Source organism: Prunus avium, chromosome 1, assembly GCF_965620075.1.
Source record: "Prunus avium chromosome 1, drPruAviu1.hap1.1, whole genome shotgun sequence".
Classification (NCBI taxonomy): Eukaryota; Viridiplantae; Streptophyta; class Magnoliopsida; order Rosales; family Rosaceae; genus Prunus; species Prunus avium.
The window spans coordinates 34464376-34486111 of NC_142284.1; the positions used below are offsets into that span (position 1 = coordinate 34464376).

Here is a 21736-nt window from a genome sequence, read left to right on the forward strand (position 1 = left end):
TGAGTTACTTATTTCTTTCTTCCTTGTTTTATGTTCTTTGTTTTTGTTTCTATTTTGTGTAGGGAAACTAAATTGGATCATTCAATCACCAATCCCTGTGGAATCGACCTCGCACTTACATACGCTAAACTACCAACGGTTCGTGCACTTGCGAGTATCACAAGTTGAGGATGCAACTGAATCCATTTTGGTGCAGCTGTATGTACACAACAAGTTTTTGGCGCCGTTGCCGGGGATCGGTAACATTGTTTGATTCTATTTGGCTTTCCTACTTTATTTTTTTTTTCTTAACTAGACAATTTCAAATTTTAAAGTTAATGACGTTAATGGACAAGTTGTGTTTGTAGTCCAACAGAAAAGGACAATTGCCCAACAAGCAAGAGAACTGGGTTTAAGTCCCAGCTTACACAACCCATTGGTGCTTGTTGCTTTGAAGCATGGAATTGGACTTGTGTTGATTTTTCCCTTTCATTTTTAGTTTTTTTTTATATTTCGTAATCCTTTAATTCCGTTTCAAGTTTTTGTATGTGTTTGTTTTAGCAATGTAAATAGCTCAATAAAAATGGAGAGAGATGGCAACTTCAAAGATAGGAAGTGTGGAGTAGTGGGAGAAGTCGCGACCTCCAAGTGCATCCATGCTCGACCTAATCGCTTCAAGGGGGAGCATTTCAATCCTTTCTCTTCTTTGAATTCTGTTTATTTTCGTAGTTGTTTTTGCCTTTTGGTCCGCGTTGAGTTCTTTGTTTTTCTATGCTGAATCCAACCATATAAAGAACGTAAAATTTGGACTTACGGTTGGAAAGTTATAGCCTAAAAACTGAACAGAGGTCGAAGCTGAAAAACATAGAAACGAATCTGTCCAAATGGTGATAAACGGGTGATAGAAAGTGCTGTTTGTTTTTTTTTTTGTTTGGTTTCTTGGTTTGTTTCTTTTAGTACAACAATTTATGTTGTTTGTTTGAATTTGTTTACAGTACTTAGTTCATTTTTGTTTATGGTTTGTTGTTTCATTTTATCTTAATTTGTTTTTATTTCTTATCTTAAAAATTTTAAAATAAAAAAAAAAAGATTTTTCATATGAGCCGACTTATGGTAACCCCAGTGAGCACTTCCGTTAATACAGTGTCTAGGAGTTCTTTAGGAGACACCTTCGGTGTCTAAGAAGTTTGGGTTTTAAGCGGGACCATTGTGACCCCTCCAACCTTCCCGGATCCCCTGGCTGTGTTTTCTGAGGCCCTTAACTGGTCATCCGTGAGTTGCTTGTATATTTGTGTGTTTTAAAAACAATAATAATAAATATAAAAAAAAATTTGAAATTTGAAATTTGGGTTTTTATTTTTCCTTGTAAATTGCAATTTGGAACTTCTTTTTTGTTTTTTTTCTTTGTGTGGTCAGTTAGTTGTAAATATTAATAAAAAATAAAAAAAACAAAAATTTTAAAAAATTCAATTTGGAACTTCTTGGTTTTCTTTTATGTTTTTTTTGTTTTATTAGGTTAGTTTATTTATTTACGTGGTGTGGTTAATTAGTTTATTTCTGAGTGTTAAAAATACATTTTTATTCAAACATTGCATTCAAAAAGATAAAAAGTTTAAAACAAAAAAACATTCAAGTAAATTAAAAATAAAAACAACTTCTTCATCTTCATCTTCATCTTCATGGCATGCCTCTGTTTTTTCTTACTTGCAGAATCTGCAGCAGCTCCACATGGTCCTCATTTTTTCTCTGCAGTGCTTCCACGTGCTGATTGGCACAATAGAGCCGCTTCTGCAAGTCCGCCACCATAGCCTTCAAGGAAGCTATTTCCTCGCTCATCGCGGCACACTCCCGTGTTCTCGCCAGCAATCGCATGCCCAAATTGGTAGTCGAGACCGCGTGGAGTACAGTTAAATTGTGGGACTCCTCCACCGCTGCCTTGTCAGACCTCTGTGCCACATGCAGATGATCTGTCGGTGTGAGCTTGTTACCAATCATGCCTCCCAGCAGCGCTGCTCTGTTCGGCATTGCCTCAGAAAAGTTCGGTATTATCTCAGCAAAGTTTGAGGCCGTACCGTGATGATATGTGGAGTTTGGGAAGACATGGTTTGGAGGAACCCTTATCTGCGCATTAGGTGGCGCAAGGGACAATTCAAGGTTAAGATCATCAAGGTGAGTGCATGAGGATGCCATTGTTTTGTTTTTGGATTTTTTGATGTTTTTCTCTGAATTTGCAGGAAGAAATGCGGGGTGCTCTTCTACTTCACCGAGATGAGTTTAAATAGACTTATACAGACGAGGGAGCCGAAAGCACTTCGGATCTCGAGGGTGCTATCATGTGCTCTTTTCTCTCGGATCCCTTCATTTCCGGCGCAAATTGCGAGCACGTTTTTTTTTAAAAGGGAGCATGCTTACACTTTCACTTACTTTTGCCTCCCTATTTTCTGATGTTTGTGTTTTTGCTTTTTTCAGTTGTTATTTTATTTTATTTTTTTTCAATTGTTTTCTACTTGTTTGTCAGGTTTCTCAAGAATTTAGTTGGAAGAAGAGACAAAATTAAAGATGCGTCTTGGACACCTGGTGCAAGAATCCCATCTCTTCTTTTAAATTCTTGTTTGAATTGCGTGTTTATTTCAGTTTTTATTTATTTATTTATTTATTTTGTTTTTATTAGGTTTTATAATTTAAAACTCATAGGATATTCTTTGAAGGAGCTAAATTTTTGGTAACTCCAGTGAGCAACCGCAGTCTATACAGTGTCTAGGAGTTCTTTAGGCGGCACCTTCGGTGTCTAAGAAGTTCGGGTTTTAAGCGGGACCATTGTGACCCCTCCAACCTTCCCGGAACCCCTGGCTGTGTTTTTTGAGGCCCTTAACTGGTCATCCTTAAGTTTTTCTCTTAAAAGAAGAAGCAGCTATTTGTGTGTTTACTTAACTAATAAAAATTTCATGTTTGGGTTTTCGTGTTTTTGTTTGATTGTCATTCTTTAAATTTAGGGTCAATCGTCTCTTTGAGATAGCATAACATTTTTTTATAAAAAAAAAAAAAAAAAAACTTTAAAAATAAATAAATAAATAAAAACTGAAATCATTTCTTCTTGGCGCTCGGTGTCTCGACCATAGGAGATTTTAGTTTGGCCGTCTGGATGTCCACTTCTGGGTCTTCACGCACAGCCTCTTGGGGCTCATCACTTGAGCTCCCAAAGATCGCAATCTTAGCTTGAGCGTAACTACTCTCGTGATCTGCTTTCTTGCGTTTACCCGGTCGGTCTAGGTCCTCCAGCTGCTTTCGCATGTCGCGAGAATACAACTCTACCATCTTTGATAGGTTTTTATTCTCGTCCCGCAATACTTCTACCTGGTGTCGATTCACCTCCACTATCCTTGACCTTTCCCTTTTCAAGCTTTTTATAGCACTCTGACAATCTTCAACCATACTTCGCTCCGCCGCCAACTGAGCTTTGAGCACCTCCACCTCATGGGACTTCGCAAGTAGGCGATGACCCAAACTTGCGACACATGCTGTACTCTGCACGCTCAGTGCCAGGGCATCACTCGTGACCCGGTTGTCATCCCTTGTCCCGAACACACGTATATCTTTGGGAGTCACTAAATTTCTGCCAACTCCAATAGCAACATCGTTGTCTAGGAGTATTGAGTCATTGACAGACACAGGCCCCCGGGAGGAGCCAAAGTAGGGCATCCATACTGGTGCTGCTGCTTGGCCCAATGTCTGAGTTGGTGGAGCTAGGTTGAGATCCAACGAAAATGGGTAGGAAGAGGCCATTTGATTTCTGATTTTTTTTCTTCTTTTCTCTTTTGTGTTTCTGAGTTTGTGGTTTTGTTTTTATCCCCATTTTTTTCCTTCTTATATACATAGTCTTTGACAAACCCTAGCCATTGCAGCGTCTAAGCATTTCTGAATCTCCAGCATTCCTCGAGTCCCACAACCTTCTCGCTTTCCAACCATACCCAACTCATTTATCACGACATGTCTTTTCTGAACGGACGCGTTCAGTAAAGCCTTCGCGCCTTTCCATGAGCCCGTAATTTCTGCTTGTGAAATCTGCGGCGCTTCTATCTGTCAACACGTGTCTCGCTCAGTCTGCCCATGACTATCCATGAGACGACATCAGGGACCACATTCCCTCTTTTTAGAAATCCCGCTTTGCGCTCATAATTCACGTTTTATCTTTTTAAGAAAAAATTAAAATTAAAACGTGTGGGCTTTGGATTTCATTGTGGGTCGGGTTTTCACCATTGTTTTGGTTTCAAAGTGAGTTAACTTTCTTTGGGGTTGGGCTTTCAAACGTTTGGGTTTTAGTTTGCGTAAGACTGTCTGTTTAGGGCTTACTGTTTTGAGTGTTTTACTGTTTCGTTATTTATTTATTTGTTTGTTTGTTTGTTTTGTAATTTTTATTTTTATTTATTTTATTTTATTTTATTTGTGTATTTTAATTCAAGTGTGTTTTGTGATTTATATTTACTTTAGTACCTTTCATTTCTTGTTATGACATTGTTTGTGGCTAATTTTTAAACATCGAGGATAATGTTCATTTCTAGGTTTGGGGGTATTGGAGTTTAGCATGTAAATCTGGTTTTTCCTTAATTAAATTTTTTTTATTTTTTTATTTTTTATTAAGTCTTGCTTTTATTTTTATTTTTATTTTATTTTGATTTTTTTTAGTCACTTTCCGAATACATATGATGAGATTGTGATAAATGTTTGCATGACTTAAATGAAAATTGGATTTCATATAAATAAAGAATTAAAAAAAAAAAATGGCATTGTTCTAGCATGATATGCTTGAAACCTTCTTTACACTTGCCATTTGTTTCATAATTTTCCAATTAAAGGATTTGCATGATCTAAAGAATTGTATGAAGCATAAATTAGACTTATATAACCAACCATATAAAGTGAGCTTTTGAGCCTTGTACTTCAATTCATGAGTGTTATACACATACTCTTAATTTCTTGTCATCTAAGTTGTTGTTTGATCTCATTATTTATTGATTTGGTTGAACACTTAAAAGTCATTCATTCTTATGCAATTTGACTTCACGACATTTAAGAAGTGATATTAAGGCCCTCTTTGGATCGTTTGTGCCTTTCAAGCTAACCTTATGCATGCTTAAGCATGATTTTCCATTGTTAACCATTTTGAGCCTACATGTAAACCTTTTCTTTCATTTACCAATTATATTTCCTTGCCTTAGCCCGAAAAACAAATATTTACCTTTCTAAGGAACTCATAGGGAATGGGTGTTACATTTCGAAAGAATATATATATATATATATATATATATATATATATATATATATCACACAATTGGTGAAAGAAAAGAGAAAAGTTGTGCTTAAGTGGTGGTTGAATGAAATTTCATTTTTGGGTTTCATTTTTGGGCCTTCAAAATAAATTGGTGGTTGTTCAGGAAAGGAGTGAATCAATGTAAATGAAGGTATAAGGAGTTTTGATCATGTAAAAGAAAAATAAATTCTCATTGTGATGATTCGAAGTCTTGTAAACAATTGTTTTATGCTCTTATATTTTGAGTTCCTTGGACTTTGTTTTATCCATACCTTTCATTTCTTACTCACCTTACACCCTTGGCCCCATTACAACCTATGTTAAAGACCTAAATTGATCTTAAATGTCATGTGGTTGAATTGCATTCATTTTTCTACTTTTAAGTGTTTGGCATCCTTCTTGAGATCATATTAATGCAAGTTCTTCATCTTTCTATTTCGAGTTAAGTCTTTATGGTTTAACTCTAATCTCATGTTTATAACTGAGTGTTGCATTATAGCCCTCTTCCGAGTGATTCATTTGTGAGAGGACAACTTTGGTGAGATTTGAAGTTGAACTTGTGCTTTGTATGATTTTTGAAATTGTGTGAAAACTAAGATTGGGGAATTTGTTGCATTTGGCTATCACACTACCACACTTTGAGCATATTATGTTTTGAACTTTGCCGCTTTGTGAATAATGTTTAAAATTGAGCTTTTATTGTTAAAACTTTTGAGTCATGTGCATGAGTCATTTCTCTTCAGAAAATGTTCGGAAAGATTGTTTTGAGTTCTTTTTATTTTTGTAATTTTTTTTGTTTTGTTTTGTTTTGTTTTGTTTTTTTTGTTTTGTTTTTGTTAATGTAATTATTTTTTTTGTTTTTGTTTTTTATTTTGCTTAAGGACTAACAATCTTTTAAGTTTTCTAATTACCTTGTTTTACAGAGTCAGTAAAACGTTTGTGGGTATCGTATCTGTTAAACCCTCAGGAGACACAACTCCTCCTACTAGGGATGCCTAGAGGTTTAAAGGCTTGTTGCATATGCTCAATGCAATCGAGTTACCTACGAAAGTGGTCTAGTTAACTTCTTGTTTGTTTTTATCTTTGTTTTCCTTTTGTTTTGCTCGAGGACTAGCAAAATCTAGGTTTGGGGGTATTTGATCGGTGCATATTTACATATCATTTTGTACCCTTCTAATTTATGATTTGGTTATGTTTTTGAGTTAAATTTGTGCTTTTAATAAGTTTTGTGTTTATTTCAGTGTGATAAGCTTGAGAATCACTAATTGCATTTTGGAGACAAGTTAGCTCAAAACGGTGTCTGCAGATCAGTCAACTTCACGGATTGGACTGCACTTGCTCAAGAAGAACCAGATGATGAGCCACACATCATTGGAAAGATACGGAAGTCTATTTTCTGTAGAATTTTACGGTTCATGATTCCGAGTCTTCTAGAGAAAGTTATACATGTTTTGGCAACTTAAGGTCAAATTCGGCATCATCTGCGTTACTGGGCCAAAAATCACATTTGAAGGCCTTCCGGATTTTTCCTTGAGTTGGGCTGCATATGCTTGGAAAGATAATTCAAAGATCTTCAAGATCCATATTTTTCCAGAATTTTATGGATGGAGAAACAAGCCCAAAACGAGCCCAAAAGAAGACTGCAATGCATTGTCATGCTTGACATATGCATGAGGTGTTATTGATTGTGGGGAAGTTAGGTGAAGCATATTCAATTCCTATAATTGAGTGGAATTTTGCAGCAGCCAAATGAATTGAAAGATGTTGAAGTGGATGATGCAACACTAAGCTTAATGACAAGAAGAATTGTTTTCAAATGCAATTGTGTGTTAGGTTAAGTTGATGAATTAAGTGTTGTGTGTTAGGTGAAGTTAGTGTGTTTAGAAAATTCAATTGAATAATTCAGATTTTCACTTCCCCTAGGCCTATAAATAGGGAGGTTCTCTAAGCTTGTAAACACATCCCAAGGGGGGGAGCTCTCAAACACTTCTCTAGAGCTCCCTTCCCTTCTCTCCCTTCTCTCCCTCAAATTCTCTTAGTTTTGCTTTCTAGTTCTCAAATCTAGCTTTCTTTAATGTTTTCTTAGTTGTAATTTATTTTTCTTGTAATGTACATTCTTTCTTAAGTATTCAAGTTTAATTAGTTTCCAAGTTTCAATTATGGTTTTTGTTCTTATTCATTATGCTTATAAGTTAATATGCTAGTTTGAATGATTGATCACCATTTAGGCTTGCATGTTAGCTATCTTGGTTTGAATTAAGAGTATACACCATGCTTTAATTCGAATTGAACTATGAATAGGAAGAGTATGTATGGACATTCGACAACAGGGATTAGATACATACTTGGTTGTTTAAAATGTTCTTCTATGCTTAATGGGTTCCTAATGCTTAATTTTAGGTTAGACAACAAATGATCAAATTAGGGAATTAGGAACACAAGGTTATGACCACACACCATGGCTTAATCATACTTTAGCTAGAATCAATCCATTAATCTAAATTGAACTTGGGAACTTATTTGCTTGAGTTACTTATTTCTTTCTTCCTTGTTTTATGTTCTTTGTTTTTGTTTCTATTTTGTGTAGGGAAACTAAATTGGATCATTCAATCACCAATCCCTGTGGAATTGACCTCGAACTTACATACGCTAAACTACCAACGGTTCGTGCACTTGCGAGTATCACAAGTTGAGGATGCAATTGAATCCATTTTGGTGCAGCTGTATCTACACAACAGAATCCGGGCCTAGAACTACGGCGGTCCACGCGGTGGACATTAAGGACATAGACTTGGAAGAAAGGGATGATGAAGTTTACTTAGAAGAGGAAGAAGAGTCGGCCGAGGTAAACTTGGCCGAGATTGTGGCCAAAGGGCCATATGTGTGCAAGGCTTTGTCTAAAGCCTCTAAGGATCAAAGGCCGACAACGGCCCAAGTTTCCAAGTTTAGCGGAACCTCCCAAAAGGCGGTCGTAACAAAGTCCTACACGTTTGATATTTCTAAAGCCGAACAAATCTTCTACCAACTTTTGAAAGAAAAGATCATAAAATTGTTTAATGATCATGATATTCCATCGGCTAATGAACTTAGAAATAAAACTTATTTTAAGTTTCACAATGTGTGGTCTCATACGACTAACAATTGTCTTGTTTTTCGGAATGCCGTGCAGGATCTCATCGATCGGAAGATCTTGAAATTTCCGGAAAAAGCTGCAATGGGCGTCGACCAGAATCCTTTCCCAAATGCTCAAGTCAATATGGTGAATACTGATCGGTTCATAATTGTATATCATTTTGTACCCTTCTAGCTTATGATTTGGTTATGTTTTTGAGTTAAACTTGTGCTTTTAATCCTTTTTGTGTTTATCTTTCAGCTTTAGGTAACAATGATGGCTTTGGATAGGAAATGATGCAATCCATGCATGTTAAAGCCTGATTTGGATAAAGGGAAGAAGTGCTTAAAGACAAACTCATTTTGGCTACAGCCCCCTGCCAGTCCAGTTTCGTAGGTCATATTACAAGCTTTGTTTCAGCAACCTACATAGCTCGGATGAGGCAACATTCTTCATGAAAGTTGTTCCAATGGGTGTATACTATAACATATCCAAAATTCAGCCCCATTGGATAAATATGGAGTCTGTTACTTAGCAAACACAGAGCCATGCTCAGGATAGATTTTATCAGCGCGCAAAATGAGTTAGCAATTTGTTTTGGCCTTAACTTCCTCCTCCGACCTTGGATTGGCCCAAATGATATATGGCTGGAAAGAAGACATTCTGAACTTCAAGTTTGAGTGCTTAAAGTCTTAATTTACTTAAGTGAAGCCCAATTTGTAAGCCCTTGAAGTTGCTGGTCATGCTGACCTCAGGATGAGCTATTGTTTCTGGTTGGAAGCTTGGTCATGGTGAGCTAGGCATGAGCTATTGTAGCTGGTTGGAAGCTTGGTCATGGTGACATGAAGATGAGCTAGGGCTGCTGGTGGGATTCATTGGTCAAGTGCATCAACCAATTCATATTTTCTAATACAAGTGTTGTATGCATTAGCCATATCAAATTCAGATTTTCACTTCCCCTAGGCCTATAAATAGAGAAGTTCTCTAAGCTTGTAAACACACCCCAAGGGGGGGAGCTCTCAAACACTTCTCTAGAGCTCCCTTCCCTTCTCTCCCTCAAATTCTCTTAGTTTCTCTTTCTAGTTTTCAATTGTTGTAATGAAATCTTTTGTGTTGAAATTTTCCTTAAGTTTTTCTTAGTTCCACTTTACTTTTCATTATGTAAATTCTTTTCTTTAGTCTCAAGTTTGATTAGTTTCCAAGTTTCAATTATGGTTCATGTTCTTATTCATTATGCTTATAAGTTAATATGCTAGTTTGAATGATTGATCACCATTAAGGCTTGCATGTTAGCTATCTTGGTTTGAATTAAGAGTATACACCATGCTTTAATTCGAATTGAACTATGAATAGCAAGAGTATGTATGGGCATTCGACAACAGGGATTAGATACATGCTTGGTTGTTTAAATTGTTCTTCTATGCTTAATGGGTTCCTAATGCTTAATTTTAGGTTAGACAACAAATGATCAAATTAGGGAATTAGGAACACAAGGTTATGACCAAACACCATGGCTTAATCATACTTTAGCTAGAATCAATCCGTTAATCTAATTGAACTTGGGAACTTATCTGCTTGAGTTAGTTATTTTCTTTCTTTCTTATTGTATTTATTTCCTTTCTTTTTCATTTCTATTTTGTGTAGGGAAATGAATTGGATCATTCAATCACCAATCCTCGTGGGATCGACCTCGCACTTACATACGCTATACTACCGAACGGCTCGTGCACTTGCGAGTATCACAAGTTGAGGATGCAGCTTAATCCATTTTGGTGCAGCTGAAATCTACACAACAAATACCAATTTCCCAAGGCCATACCAACCAAGGCCAAGGTTGGACTTGGGTGGCTCGGCAAAGGCTGGGGCAGAAAGAAGGGCAAGGGAGATCCCGGCGGACCCTAAGGCAAGAGGCAAGGCCAAGATGTACCCAGAGGTGGCCAAGGTCTCGATCAAGGAAGAACCTCCAAAGGCAATTGTGCTATGCAGTCGATGCCAATGCGAGGTAACTCTCGAGGTGGTCCAGCCAAAACCCAAGGAGCCGACCAAGGAACCAACTAAGGGGTTGATTAAGGAGCAAGTCCAAGTGGGCAAATCTAGGGGTTTCGAAAAGAATGTGATAACAAGTCCGGCCGAGAATTACGGCCCACATAGCCCAAGGGGCGGAATGGAAGTGAGGCCGAACAAACGGCCATTACATGAGTACCAAGATAGGTACGAGAGGCCGAGATATCAATCTAAGAGGAGAAATCAACATTCCCCTCTAAGGTATGAAGACATTGATTCACCATACTCAAGCCAAAATAGGAGCATGTAGATCTCGGTGGGCGAGGGCAAAAGCCGAGATGTGGCCTATGTATCGAGACCCTGCCCAGCGGACGATAATGGTGTTCCAACTTTCAAGGTGCCGAACACTAAGGTGGGCCAATGGTATAGAAGTAGGGGTCCAAAGCTTCCCCTAGTAGTTCTGAGCAAGACTCAAACGAGAAGGGTTCGAAGGCAATATGCCACCACATGCAAGGCGGAGTTAGAATGGGCGGATAAGAGACAAGCTCAACTTGACCAATTGGTCGAACTTCGAGAGAAGCTAGGCTAGAGGAATTAGAGTTGGCCAAGGCCGATGCCGTGATGTCCTTGGAGGCAACAGCGGCCGAGGAAATAAGAATACGCCGAGAATGGGTGAATGGCCGAGTGGTGGTAACGGCCCCGGAAGAGCCAATCTCGGAGTTAGAGGCACATTTGACTGGGGCTTTTGAAGCAAACAACTCCAAAGTTGAAGTCAGCAAGCCGACCAAGATAAAGAGAGATACACCTTTGAAGGGCGAAAAGACGAGGGCGGCTCAAACCAAAAGCAAGCCTTCGGTCACTAAGGCCCCGGCCGTGATTAAATTGGCTCAACCCACCAAGGTTGAGAAAGAAGAGGAAAAGGACCAAAACATGGTCCAAGAAGCTGGGGATGAGCCCCATAAGGTATTAAGCCAGCCTAGGGCGGGAGAAGACCAAGTCATGGTCAACGCCAACATGGAAGAAAGAGAGGCTGGGCACACGGCTGAGGAAGAAGCTAAGGAGCCATTAGAAAATCTCGAAGGTTCGGTGGTCGATGACGAAGAGATCTATGGAGACGATGAGGATGTTTGTGCCTAATAAATCTCGGCCGAAAAAACTGGCCGAAGGAGACTAACCGAAGGAATTTTCTCTCGGCCAAAGCACCTACCCTCGGCCAAAAGTTACGAGTCATTGCTCGTTCTCTTTTCCAATGAACAGGCCGAGGCAAGCAATAAGGTGATCAAAGGTATCCTTGAGAAGATGATTGAAGAGAAGCCTAGGGCTTGGCACGACTTGCTCCCTGAAGCCCTTTGGGCTTACCGAATCTCAAAACACTCGGCTACTGGCACATCCCCTTACGCTTTAACCTACGTCCATGACGCTATCGTTCCAATGGAGTTAAAGATTCGGTCTCTCCGTGTGACTGAACGGCCTGGGCAAGAAAAGAAGGACTACGCGCAAGCCATGGCTCAGGAGTTAGAAGATTTGGAGCAGTCAAGACCTGATGCTTACAATCTGATGCAAGCTCAAAAGCAGATCGCGGCAAGGGCCTGCAACAAAAGGGTCAAACAAAAGACCTTCGCCGAAGGTGACTTGGTATGGCGTGCCGTACTTCCTATCGGGACTAAGGATCCTCGATTCGGCAAATTTTCACCAAACTGGGAAGGGCCGTTTGTTATTGAACGAATTCTTGGCCAAGGAGCGTTTCAGTTAAAAGATAGAGATGGGGAGCGTCACAACTTGCCAATTAATGGCCAATACTTGAAAGGGTACATTCCATCGCTATGGGAGACGGCCAAGAATGGAGCATAAACAGTAAATTGGTCTAAGACGAGAGAATGCACAAATAATTCGAAGAAAAGATATATTTGCTTCTTTTTGAAATCAAGAAAAGAACGAAGTTCGTATCAACAAGGAACGGCCAGTTATGGCCGACTAAAAATATACATGAGATATAAAAATAGTCTTTGGACAGGCGCTTAAAAATAGTCTATTGATGGCCAAAAGTTTATATTTCATTTGACTTTAAATCTATGAACAGCCGCCTAGATCCCATCACTGAACATCCCCCAGATCAGGCAAGTGATCTTTCTCCAGGCAATGTCCCCGTTGTCCATGTTTGCCAGCCACCTTGCCTTGATCAGCTTCCTCTCGGTCAGCGCCTTCTTCTTCTCGGTCGCTGTCTTGAGGATTTGCTTGGCCGAGGACTTTAGCTCGGAGCCGACCACAACCGCACGGTCTCGGCACTCGAGGATGAGATCGCGTCAGGCCTGGAGCTCGGTAATTTGGGCCTCAACCTACGCTAGCTCGTTGTTTTCTCTCTGAACGACGAGGTCGTTTTCCTTCAATTGAGCCATCGCAGGTTGGGCTTGTTGTTTAATGTCCGCCAATTCCTGCTCGAGCGAGCATCCTTCAGTCATCTTCATCCCGGCCTCGGCGTGCTGGCTGATCATCTCCTCGCCCTAGGCCAAGCGGACTTGCAACTCGTCCAGCTGAGCCGAGTCCAGCAGACCAAGTGCCATGGCTGTATCCAAGCAGGACCTGAACTCCATGAAAGTCTCGGCATTGGTCATCTGGTGGGCTCCTGGAAAAAAAAAGGCAAAAATAATTAAAAATAAAGCAACAAGGTAAAGGAGACCGAAAGGAAAACTCACTTCAGCGGCCAGCGGCAAGGTGGATACTTCTGCAACCACGAGCTCGGTCATGACCACAGAAGCAACCGGAGGCGGGCTCGGCACACTGGCGACCGTAGCCTCAGTTGCCACAAGCTCAGTCACGACCATCGACTCCTGGGACAAGGGTGCTGGAGGCATGGTCACAACGGCCGTGGACAAAGGCAAGGACGGTCTGGGGGGCTGAGGCCAAAAGTTTGTTAGTTAGAGACTCGCAATGAAAACTTATAGTGAAAACGAATGCTTACCAAGCGGAACACGATGCCACTACGGCGACATGGGACGATCGGGGATGGCTCAACTGGAGCTGTGGCGGCCGCTGAAGGCACGGCCATTATCACCGATGGGAACTCATCCAAGGCCACCAACGGTGGCTCGATAGCCACTGCCTCACCAATCGTGGCCTCTGCGACGGCCGCCTCACTAGCCGTGGCCTCTGCAACGGCCGCCTCAACAGTCGCTGCCTCAACGATCGTCGCCTCGCTATCTGCCGCCTCAGCAATGGCCGCTTCAGCATCTAACGCCTCTGCCTCGGCATCTGGCGCCTCCGCAGCGGCCACTTCGGCGTCCGCCGTCGTACCCTGAAGAGAAAGCTAAATTATCAGTATAAGGGTGCGGCATGAAGCAGGTAGAAAGAAACCAAGGGGGAATTACTTACAACCACATGAGGGATTTCCTCCTCGTCCTCGGCCTCTGAGAGGACGAGAAGGAGCCTTTTTCTCGGCAGCTCTGATAACTCTACCTCGGCCACGGCGCTCCCCGCTTGCACGGCCTCAACTGCTGCGGCCTCAGTACTCACGGCCTATGTCCCTCTTACGGCCTGGAGCATTGAAAAATAAAACGAAGTTAGATAGAGCTCAGAAAGATTGAAGAAAGAGCATAAGAAGACTAGTGCTTACCAACAGCGGCGCTCGGTCGAACTAGCGAAGAAGATGGCACGGTCCTGAGCGCCAAGGTCCTTGGCGTCCCCACCACAGTCGTTGCCCTAGAGGTTGCGGTCGTGGTTGAAGTCGCGGCCGTCACTCTGGACCATCACTCTGGACATGGGGGCGGCCGTCACTCGGGACATGGTAGCGGTCGCCACTATGGACATGGCCACAACCGGGGCACTCGGCCGAGAAGGCACGGCGGACGCCTTCTTTCCCCTGCCAGTCTTAGGGTGGAGGGGGTCCCAATCCGCATTTTTTAAGGCCCCCCTCAGGGCCTTCCCAACTGGCCGAAGATATCTGGCCGAGATAAAATCCTCGTACTGGACCCTACCCTCTTCGTCGAAAGCATTACGTCGCATCCACGGCGTCAGAGTTAGGAAGGTCATCCCCTTCTGCAGCTGAAAAGAGATAGCAGCCACGCCGTGGTTTTGGGCCACGTCGGCCCTCCAGGACGAAAGCCGGTTGGTTGACAGAGGGAAGAGAGGGACGGTCTGGATCAGGCCGAATTGCCTCGCCACGCAATTCGACAAATTGACCTCGGCCCCGCCTTTGGAGAGGCCGCAGTGAAGGTTGCGCACGACTAGGAAGGAGCCCCAGATTTCCCTCAGGTCATTCTCCGTCTCGCCATCAGGAATCACGGAGAGGTCGTGCGCCAGAAACAGAGGAAACGGCCGAGTAAGGCACACGCGGAACTCTGATCCTGTCCTCTCGGTCAAGTCGTAAAAGAACTTGAAGCAAAAGGCCGTTGCGTTGTGCTTTCTGAGGGCCCTGGCGAATGCATTGGCCAGCGGCTCGGTGTTTTCAATTGTAACCGCCCCCCTTAGTTCTAGAAAGTAGGCTCGAAGCCAGAACTGAAAGGCCCAGAGTGGACCGCCGTGCTTCGGCTTCATCCCGTCAGTGACGACGTCATGAAGCGTACGGTAGATGTGGCCAAGGAGGAATGGGCCGAGCGCCAGCCTTCCGCCCTGCGCAAGATAGTTGGCCAGATGGGCGAACTCCAGGGTGACTTTGTTCGCCTGGGTGCAGAACACGAACTTGCATAGCCAGTACAGCAAGAACGCGGCATGCTTGACCTCGCCCAGGGGAGCGATGGAGTCATCATCGGCGCTATCCTCCATGCCGAAGTTGCTATAGAAGCTGGAGTAGTTGAGCATGTTTTTTGCCTTGGCGCCGACAAGTTTTATGACCATAGGCCAAGTGGCCTTGAAGCTCCCTTCGGCCTCAGGAGCGACCAGCGCCGCGTTCACTTCTACGCCAAGAGGGGAGAGGCCGAACAAGGCGGCCATGTCAAGGACGGTTGGCGTCATCATGCCGAACCGTAGGTTCATGGTGTTCGTGGCCGAAGACCAAAAACTTAGGGTCTCGGCCAACAGCGACCGATCCATGACAATCGGCCGAAGAAATGCTCCATCCTCGACAGCCACTTCTCCCAGTCTAGGGTCGAAGTTGGCCATTGCTGCTATGGCCGAGTGGCGTTCCAGTCCTGGTAGTCTCCCTGGTCGAAGGCCGAGAGATCCACCAGGTTGTCCTTGAGATGGACTACCAACCTCTTTGGCATACCACCATTCAAGGAGGGGCCGAGGACACAAGAATCAGTGGCAGTACCGTCATCATCAGTCCAGGGCATGATGATATTGGGTAGAACCGAGCCTTAGATTTCTCGGCATATGTCTTAGAATCCAGTCTGGAAGACTTGAGACCGAGCTTCAACAGATGACGAGGTGCTGGAGGCCATTGGGACAGATTGAAGTCGAGTGTTTTGAAGGAAAGTTTGAAAAGAGAAGAATGAGCACGAAGAACACCAAAGAGCTGGAAACCCAGAAAAAGGTTCAAAAGGTTCGTGAACTCTCTGAGGAAACAGAAGAAACGACTAGGTTGCTTACAAACAGAGAGAGAGGAGTTCTGAAATTTGGAGTTTGAAAAAGGTTGGAGAGTTGAGAAAGAGTTTTGGCAGAGTTTGGGCGTCTGAAAATTCTGAAAGCGTGAGGAAGAATGAAGAAGGCTGGGTTTTTATACTAACACACGAAGTCGAAACGAACGGGCGTGGCTCCCTCAAACAACGTAACGGCCTGGCAATACACTTAAGCATGCGATGACTTGTCGAAGCCCTGGAGTCCGTCGTTTCAGTTGACGAGATGAAGCAATGGCTCGCGCGAATCAAGGCAATGATAGCCTAAGCGACGTGCTTGCGTATTAAAGGCGCCAACTGTCTGACTCGCGCATTTAAGGCGCCAACTGTCAGTCACTTCATAGGAATGCAAAGGGTCTATCCCCTATAATTCATTCGGCCTTCATCCTTGCCGCGACCAAAGAATCCGGGAATGTGGGGGCAATGTTTGTGCCTAATAAATCTCGGCCAAAGAAACTGGCCGAAGGAGACTAACCGAAGGAACTTTCTCTCGACCCAAGCACCTACCCTCGGCTGAAAGTTACGAGTCATTACTCGTTCTCTTTTCGAGACAAATGTAAGTTTGCACGGCAAGGTCATCACGGCCTCGGTTTCACTGGTCGGGTCCCACGCTTCATTTAATGAAGTAATGCCTCTTATCACAGCAGAAAGCCCATGATCCACGTAGGAGCATTTAATGAGCCAAGAAAGAGGGGACGTGATTGAAGTCAGATATGGTAAGTAAAATCAGGGATTAGGTGTAAAAATCCCATGATTTTGTAAGGCTAAGCCACCAACCATCAGACCAGGGCATTAAATGCTCCTCTAAGGCCCGAGATGCAGAGCCCACCACCAGGGCTGCGGTCGGGGTTTATGGGTGTCACACCACCATGCTTCACGTTCTCAAATGCCGACTTGACTGCCCACTAGCCCTGATCAACCTCACCATGCAGATTTTTAGCTTCATTGTCTCCTCAGGACTCCCCTATAAATAGCAAGCTCCAACTACATTTAAAGGGTTCAACACCAAACACAAGCCTCCCACGGAGCAAATTATATTTTCCTGTCATTTATCTTCTTGTAATGCACTTTCAATACCTTTACTTGCTTTCTTAGGAGTAGTGGCAGTTTGTAGGAAAATCCATTCATCAATATATCATACGACCCTTGATTTTCAAGGCGCCGGAGCATCATCCCGGTTACTCTCTCGTTCACCCCATATATCACACAACCGTTTTTCTCTAGCAACGCGCCGGAGCACCACCCTAAAACCACCATCAGCACCACCATCAACGGCCTTGTAGCTCAGGCCGTGAACCTGACGGCCAAGATCAGTTCCTCTCTCGGCCACAATCGCTCTGATTAGAAGTCGGACTTAAACAAGCGCGCAACTCATCTATTCACCCAGCCGCATCATTCTCAAATGCATGGTACACCGTGCTGGCACGCCCGGACACAAACCACACGGCGCCAGAAGAAGGACGACCTGTGTTGACGCAAATCCCCTCGGCCCGGAATACCAGGCCGTGAGATTCCTAGAGGAGTATGCTGATGATGAGTACCTAGAGGATCTACCTGAGGAGGCTATGAAACACTTAGAGAAAGAACGCAAAGAAGAGATGGCCAAGTTTGAGAACGAACTAAAAGTGGCCAAGGTCAAGTTTGGAGATTTTGACGAGGTGAGCGCCATGGTTGTTACACTCCCACTATTTTTCGAAGCACGAATGGATCAGCCCAACTATATGGACGGAGATGTTTTTGATGAGGTTGAGTCCATGGTCCAAATAGGAGAGGCCAAAGAAATTGAGATGGCCCGAGAAATTTCAAAGGAAGGGAGTGCCCAACCTTGCATCGTGTTTCCCAAAGTGGAGGAGAAATTGCCAGAGAAGGTGTGCTATGAGATGCCCACCAAGAAAATGTCCTCCCACCTTAAGCCTTTATATGTGGGCGCTCATTTTGATGGAGTCCCGGTGAGCAAGGTCCTTGTAGATATGGGGGCCACGGTCAACATTCTTCCAGCCTCAATCATGAGAAAATTGAAAAAGGGCTCAGATGAATTGATTCCGACCGAAACAACGGTTAGTGGCATCGTGAGAGACACCACGACTTCAAAGGGAATTATCCCACTTCAAGTTAGAGTGGGAAAAAGTTAGAATGACTGCTTTCTTTGTGGTGGAGACAACGGCGAGATTGGATCCATGGAAGCATGTGTGTGCCCTCTTCACTTCATCAATTTTTACAATTTTGGCCCGAGGATGGAAGTGTAGAGACTGTTCAGGCCGATGGACGGCCCTTCATGGCTTCCGCCAATGCGGTGGAGGCAAAGTTTTATGAGGATGACATTAGGCCTCTTTAATTTACAGGTTCAGATAGGAACGGCCGACCTACGGGAGTCTCGGCCCAAAAGTTAATAGACTTGGGGGCACATGATGCCCAAGCAGATGGGGAACGCCCCACTATGGCTGATTTTTCTCTCTCAATGATTGATACAACCATAGAAGAGGAGAAGAAGGCCGCGGTGGAAGACACTTTGAGACGGCTATATGATTTTTGGGCCGAAAGAGCGGCCGAGCACGGGTCCACCGTTAACTTAGTGGAATTTCTTCATGAAGACCCGGAAGATGATGCACTCGAAATCAAGGAAGTGGAGTTAGCACCAAGCGATATGGATGATTCGAAGGCGGAAGTCCAAGACCCTTTGTTGGAGATCAACTTGGGGATGGAAGACAACCATCGGCCGATCTACATCAGTGGTTTAATGGAGCCAGAACTTCGGGCCAAGATGGATGAGCTTTTGCGAGAGTTCAAGGATTGCTTTGCTTGGGATTACACCGAGATGCCCATATTAAGTCGTGACTTGGTTGAGCATCGCTTACCAACGATGGAAGATTTTAAGCCCTTCAAGCAACCGCCCCGCCGAATGTCGGCGGAAGTAGAGTTACAGGTTAAGGAAGAAATTGTAAGGCCTGTGAAAGCCAAATTTATTACGCCAACTAGATATGTAGAATGGCTTTCAAATATTGTACCAGTAAAGAAAAAAACGAGAGCAATAAGAATATGTGTTGATTTTCGCAATCTTAATCTTGCAACTCCCAAAGATGAATATATCATGCCCATGGTCGACCTCTTAGTTGATGGGCCGGCCAAGCATGAAATTTTATCCTTCATGGATGGGCACTCGGGCTATAACTAAATTTTTATAGCCGAGGAGGATGTCCACAAAATAGCCTTCAGATGCCCCGGATCCAATGGAACATTTGAATATGTGGTGATGCCCTTTGGCCTAAAGAATGCCGGGGCCACATATCAACGGGCAATGAATGCTATTTTCCATGACATGATCAGTCGAAACTTAGAAGTGTACATCGATGGTGTGGTTATAAAGTCGGAGTCTTGATTAGGCCACTTAGATGACCTTTGGTCAGCTTTCGAGGGAATGCGGTGGCATCAATTGAAGATGAACCCAAAAAAGTGTGCTTTTGGGGTGTCCGCCGGAAATTTCTTAGGATTTTTGGTGCACCAAAGGGGAATTGAAATTGACAAAAATAAGGCTAAGGCTATCATTGATGCGCCCTCGCCCAAAAACAAGAAAGGTGTGCAAAGTTTATTGGGCCAAATTAACTTTCTCCGGAGATTCATAGCCAACTCCGCCGGAAAAGTTGAGCCCTTCTCATCTTTGTTAAAACTCAAGGATGAAGAGAAATTTCGGTGGGAGGACACTCACCAAAAGGCATTCGACACCATTAAGAAATATTTGGCCAATCCTCCGGTGCTCATTCCGCCAAAGTGGGGCCAACCCTTGAAATTATATATTTCGGCCAAGGAGAACTCCATCGGAAGTTTCCTAGCCCAAGACAACGATGAGAAGAAAGAGCAAGCGGTATACTACCTTAGCCGAATTCTAACGGCCACTGAGAGGAAATATTCTCCGGTGGAGAAACTTTGCTTGGCCCTATACTTTACCGCGACCAAGTTAAGGCATTACATGTTGCCCTCCGTGGTGCATATAATTGCCAAGACTGATTTGATAAAATACATGCTCACTCGGCCAATCATTAGAGGGCTGATAGGAAAATAGACGATGGCTTTGGCAGAGTTCACTTTCCGATATGTGCCCCAGCAGGCTGTCAAAGGGCAAGCTTTGGCCGATTTCTTGGCAACCCACCCTTGTGTTGAAATAGAGGAGATGGATTTCCTCGAGGTGGGCACGTTGAGTTTATTCCCATGGCGCCTCTATTTTGACAGGTCTCGAACATCTAACATGGGCGGGGCATGTATCATCATTGAATCGCCCCAAGGATTCCGAACTCGTTATTTATTTCAATTAGACTTTGATTGTACCAACAATCAAGCCGAATACGAGGCCCTGATCATCGGGTTGGAAATTTTGAAAGAACTTGGGGTAAATAGTGTGTTGGTTATGGGAGATTCAATGTTGGTCTTAAAACAATCGTCCCGGCGACTACAAGGTGACTAGCCAAGCTTTGCTCGGGTATCACGCCTTGGCCAGCCAATTGATGGAAGATTTTGATAATGTGAGACTCACTCATCTACTAAGGGAACATAACTCTCAGGCCAACGCTATGGCCCAATTAGCATCCGGAGTGCAAATCTCCGAGGGGCTCTCTGAAGAGCTCTTTAAAGTAGAGAAACGATCTCTTTCCTCTGTCTCTGAAAGAGGGGTGCCGGCAGAAGTGATGGTGTTAACCATAGCCCCGAAGGATTGGAGGTACGACGTCGTGCAATATTTGAAGACTCCAAATGGGTCACATAGCCAACAAGTTCGGCGGAGGGCCCAATATTATGTGATAAGAGATGAAGTATTGTTCCGCATAGGTTCCGATGACTTACTCATGAAATGTTTGGGCAAAAAAGAACAACTCGTAGCAATGACGGAGGTCCACGAAGGGATATGCGGTGCCCATGAAGCTGGCATCAAGATGAGATGACTTTTAAGGAGGCACGGTTATTATTGGCCGACCATCCTCAAAGATTGTATTGATTATGCTAAGGGTTGCAAAGATTGTCAAAAGCATGGGCCGATCCAACATGTCCTGGCCGGACCAATGAATCCAATTGTCAGGGCTTGGCCTTTCAAAGGTTGGGCAATGGATGTGATTGGCCAAATCCACCCAAAGTCATCCAAGGGCCATAATTACATATTGGTGGCTACCGACTTTTTCACAAAGTGGGTGGAGGCCATCCCACTCAAGCAGGTCACCCAGGTTGAGGTAATAGAATTTATTGAGAAGAATATCATCCACCGATTTGGCTTGCTCGAATCCATCATGACTGACCGAAGAACGGCTTTCATGGGCATGGCTGTTCAAGCGGCCGTAAAGAATTGGGGAATTAGGATGGTTCAATCCACCCCATACAATCCTCAATCGAATGGCCAAGCAGAGGCTAGTAACAAGGTGATAAAAGGAATTTTGGAAAAAATGATCGATAATAATCCCAAGGAATGGCATTCTCTTCTCTCCAATTCTCTATGTGCATATAGAACTTCAAAAAGGTCTGCCACACAAACGACGTCATTCGCCCTCACCTACGGCCATGATGACGTCCTACCACTTGAGATTTCGGTCAAATCTCTAAGGGTAGTTCATCATGCTGAATGGAGTAAGGATGAATATAAGCAAGTCATGGCACAAGAGTTAGATGACCTCGATGAAATTAGGTTGGGCGCTTTAGAAAAATTGAGGGCCCAAAAAGAGGCGGTGGCTCGAGCATACGACAAGAGAATGAAGGCCAAGAGTTTTGGGGTTGGAGATTTAGCATGGAAGACCATTCTTCCGATGGGAT

At 43.5% G+C, this 21736-nt stretch overlaps 1 protein-coding gene across 1 annotated transcript; it reads left to right on the forward strand.

The window, feature by feature from the left end:
• Positions 1-20012: 20012 nt before the first annotated feature.
• On the forward strand, positions 20013-20880 carry LOC148297715 (uncharacterized). The gene is made up of 2 exons (XM_088247872.1): positions 20013-20333; positions 20506-20880. The coding sequence occupies exons 1-2, from the start codon at positions 20013-20015 to the stop codon at positions 20878-20880; spliced, it is 696 nt and encodes a 231-aa protein (XP_088103998.1).
• Positions 20881-21736: the final 856 nt, after the last annotated feature.

Excerpts from the sequence above, each read along its gene's own strand:
- LOC148297715 (XM_088247872.1), top strand. The coding sequence starts at position 20,013 with ATGGCTTTGGCAGAGTTCACTTTCCGATATGTGCCCCAGCAGGCTGTC. Across the intron at positions 20,334-20,505 it reads AAATTTTGAAAGAACTTGGG|GCCAACGCTATGGCCCAATT; the intron begins GTAAATAGTGTG and ends CATAACTCTCAG.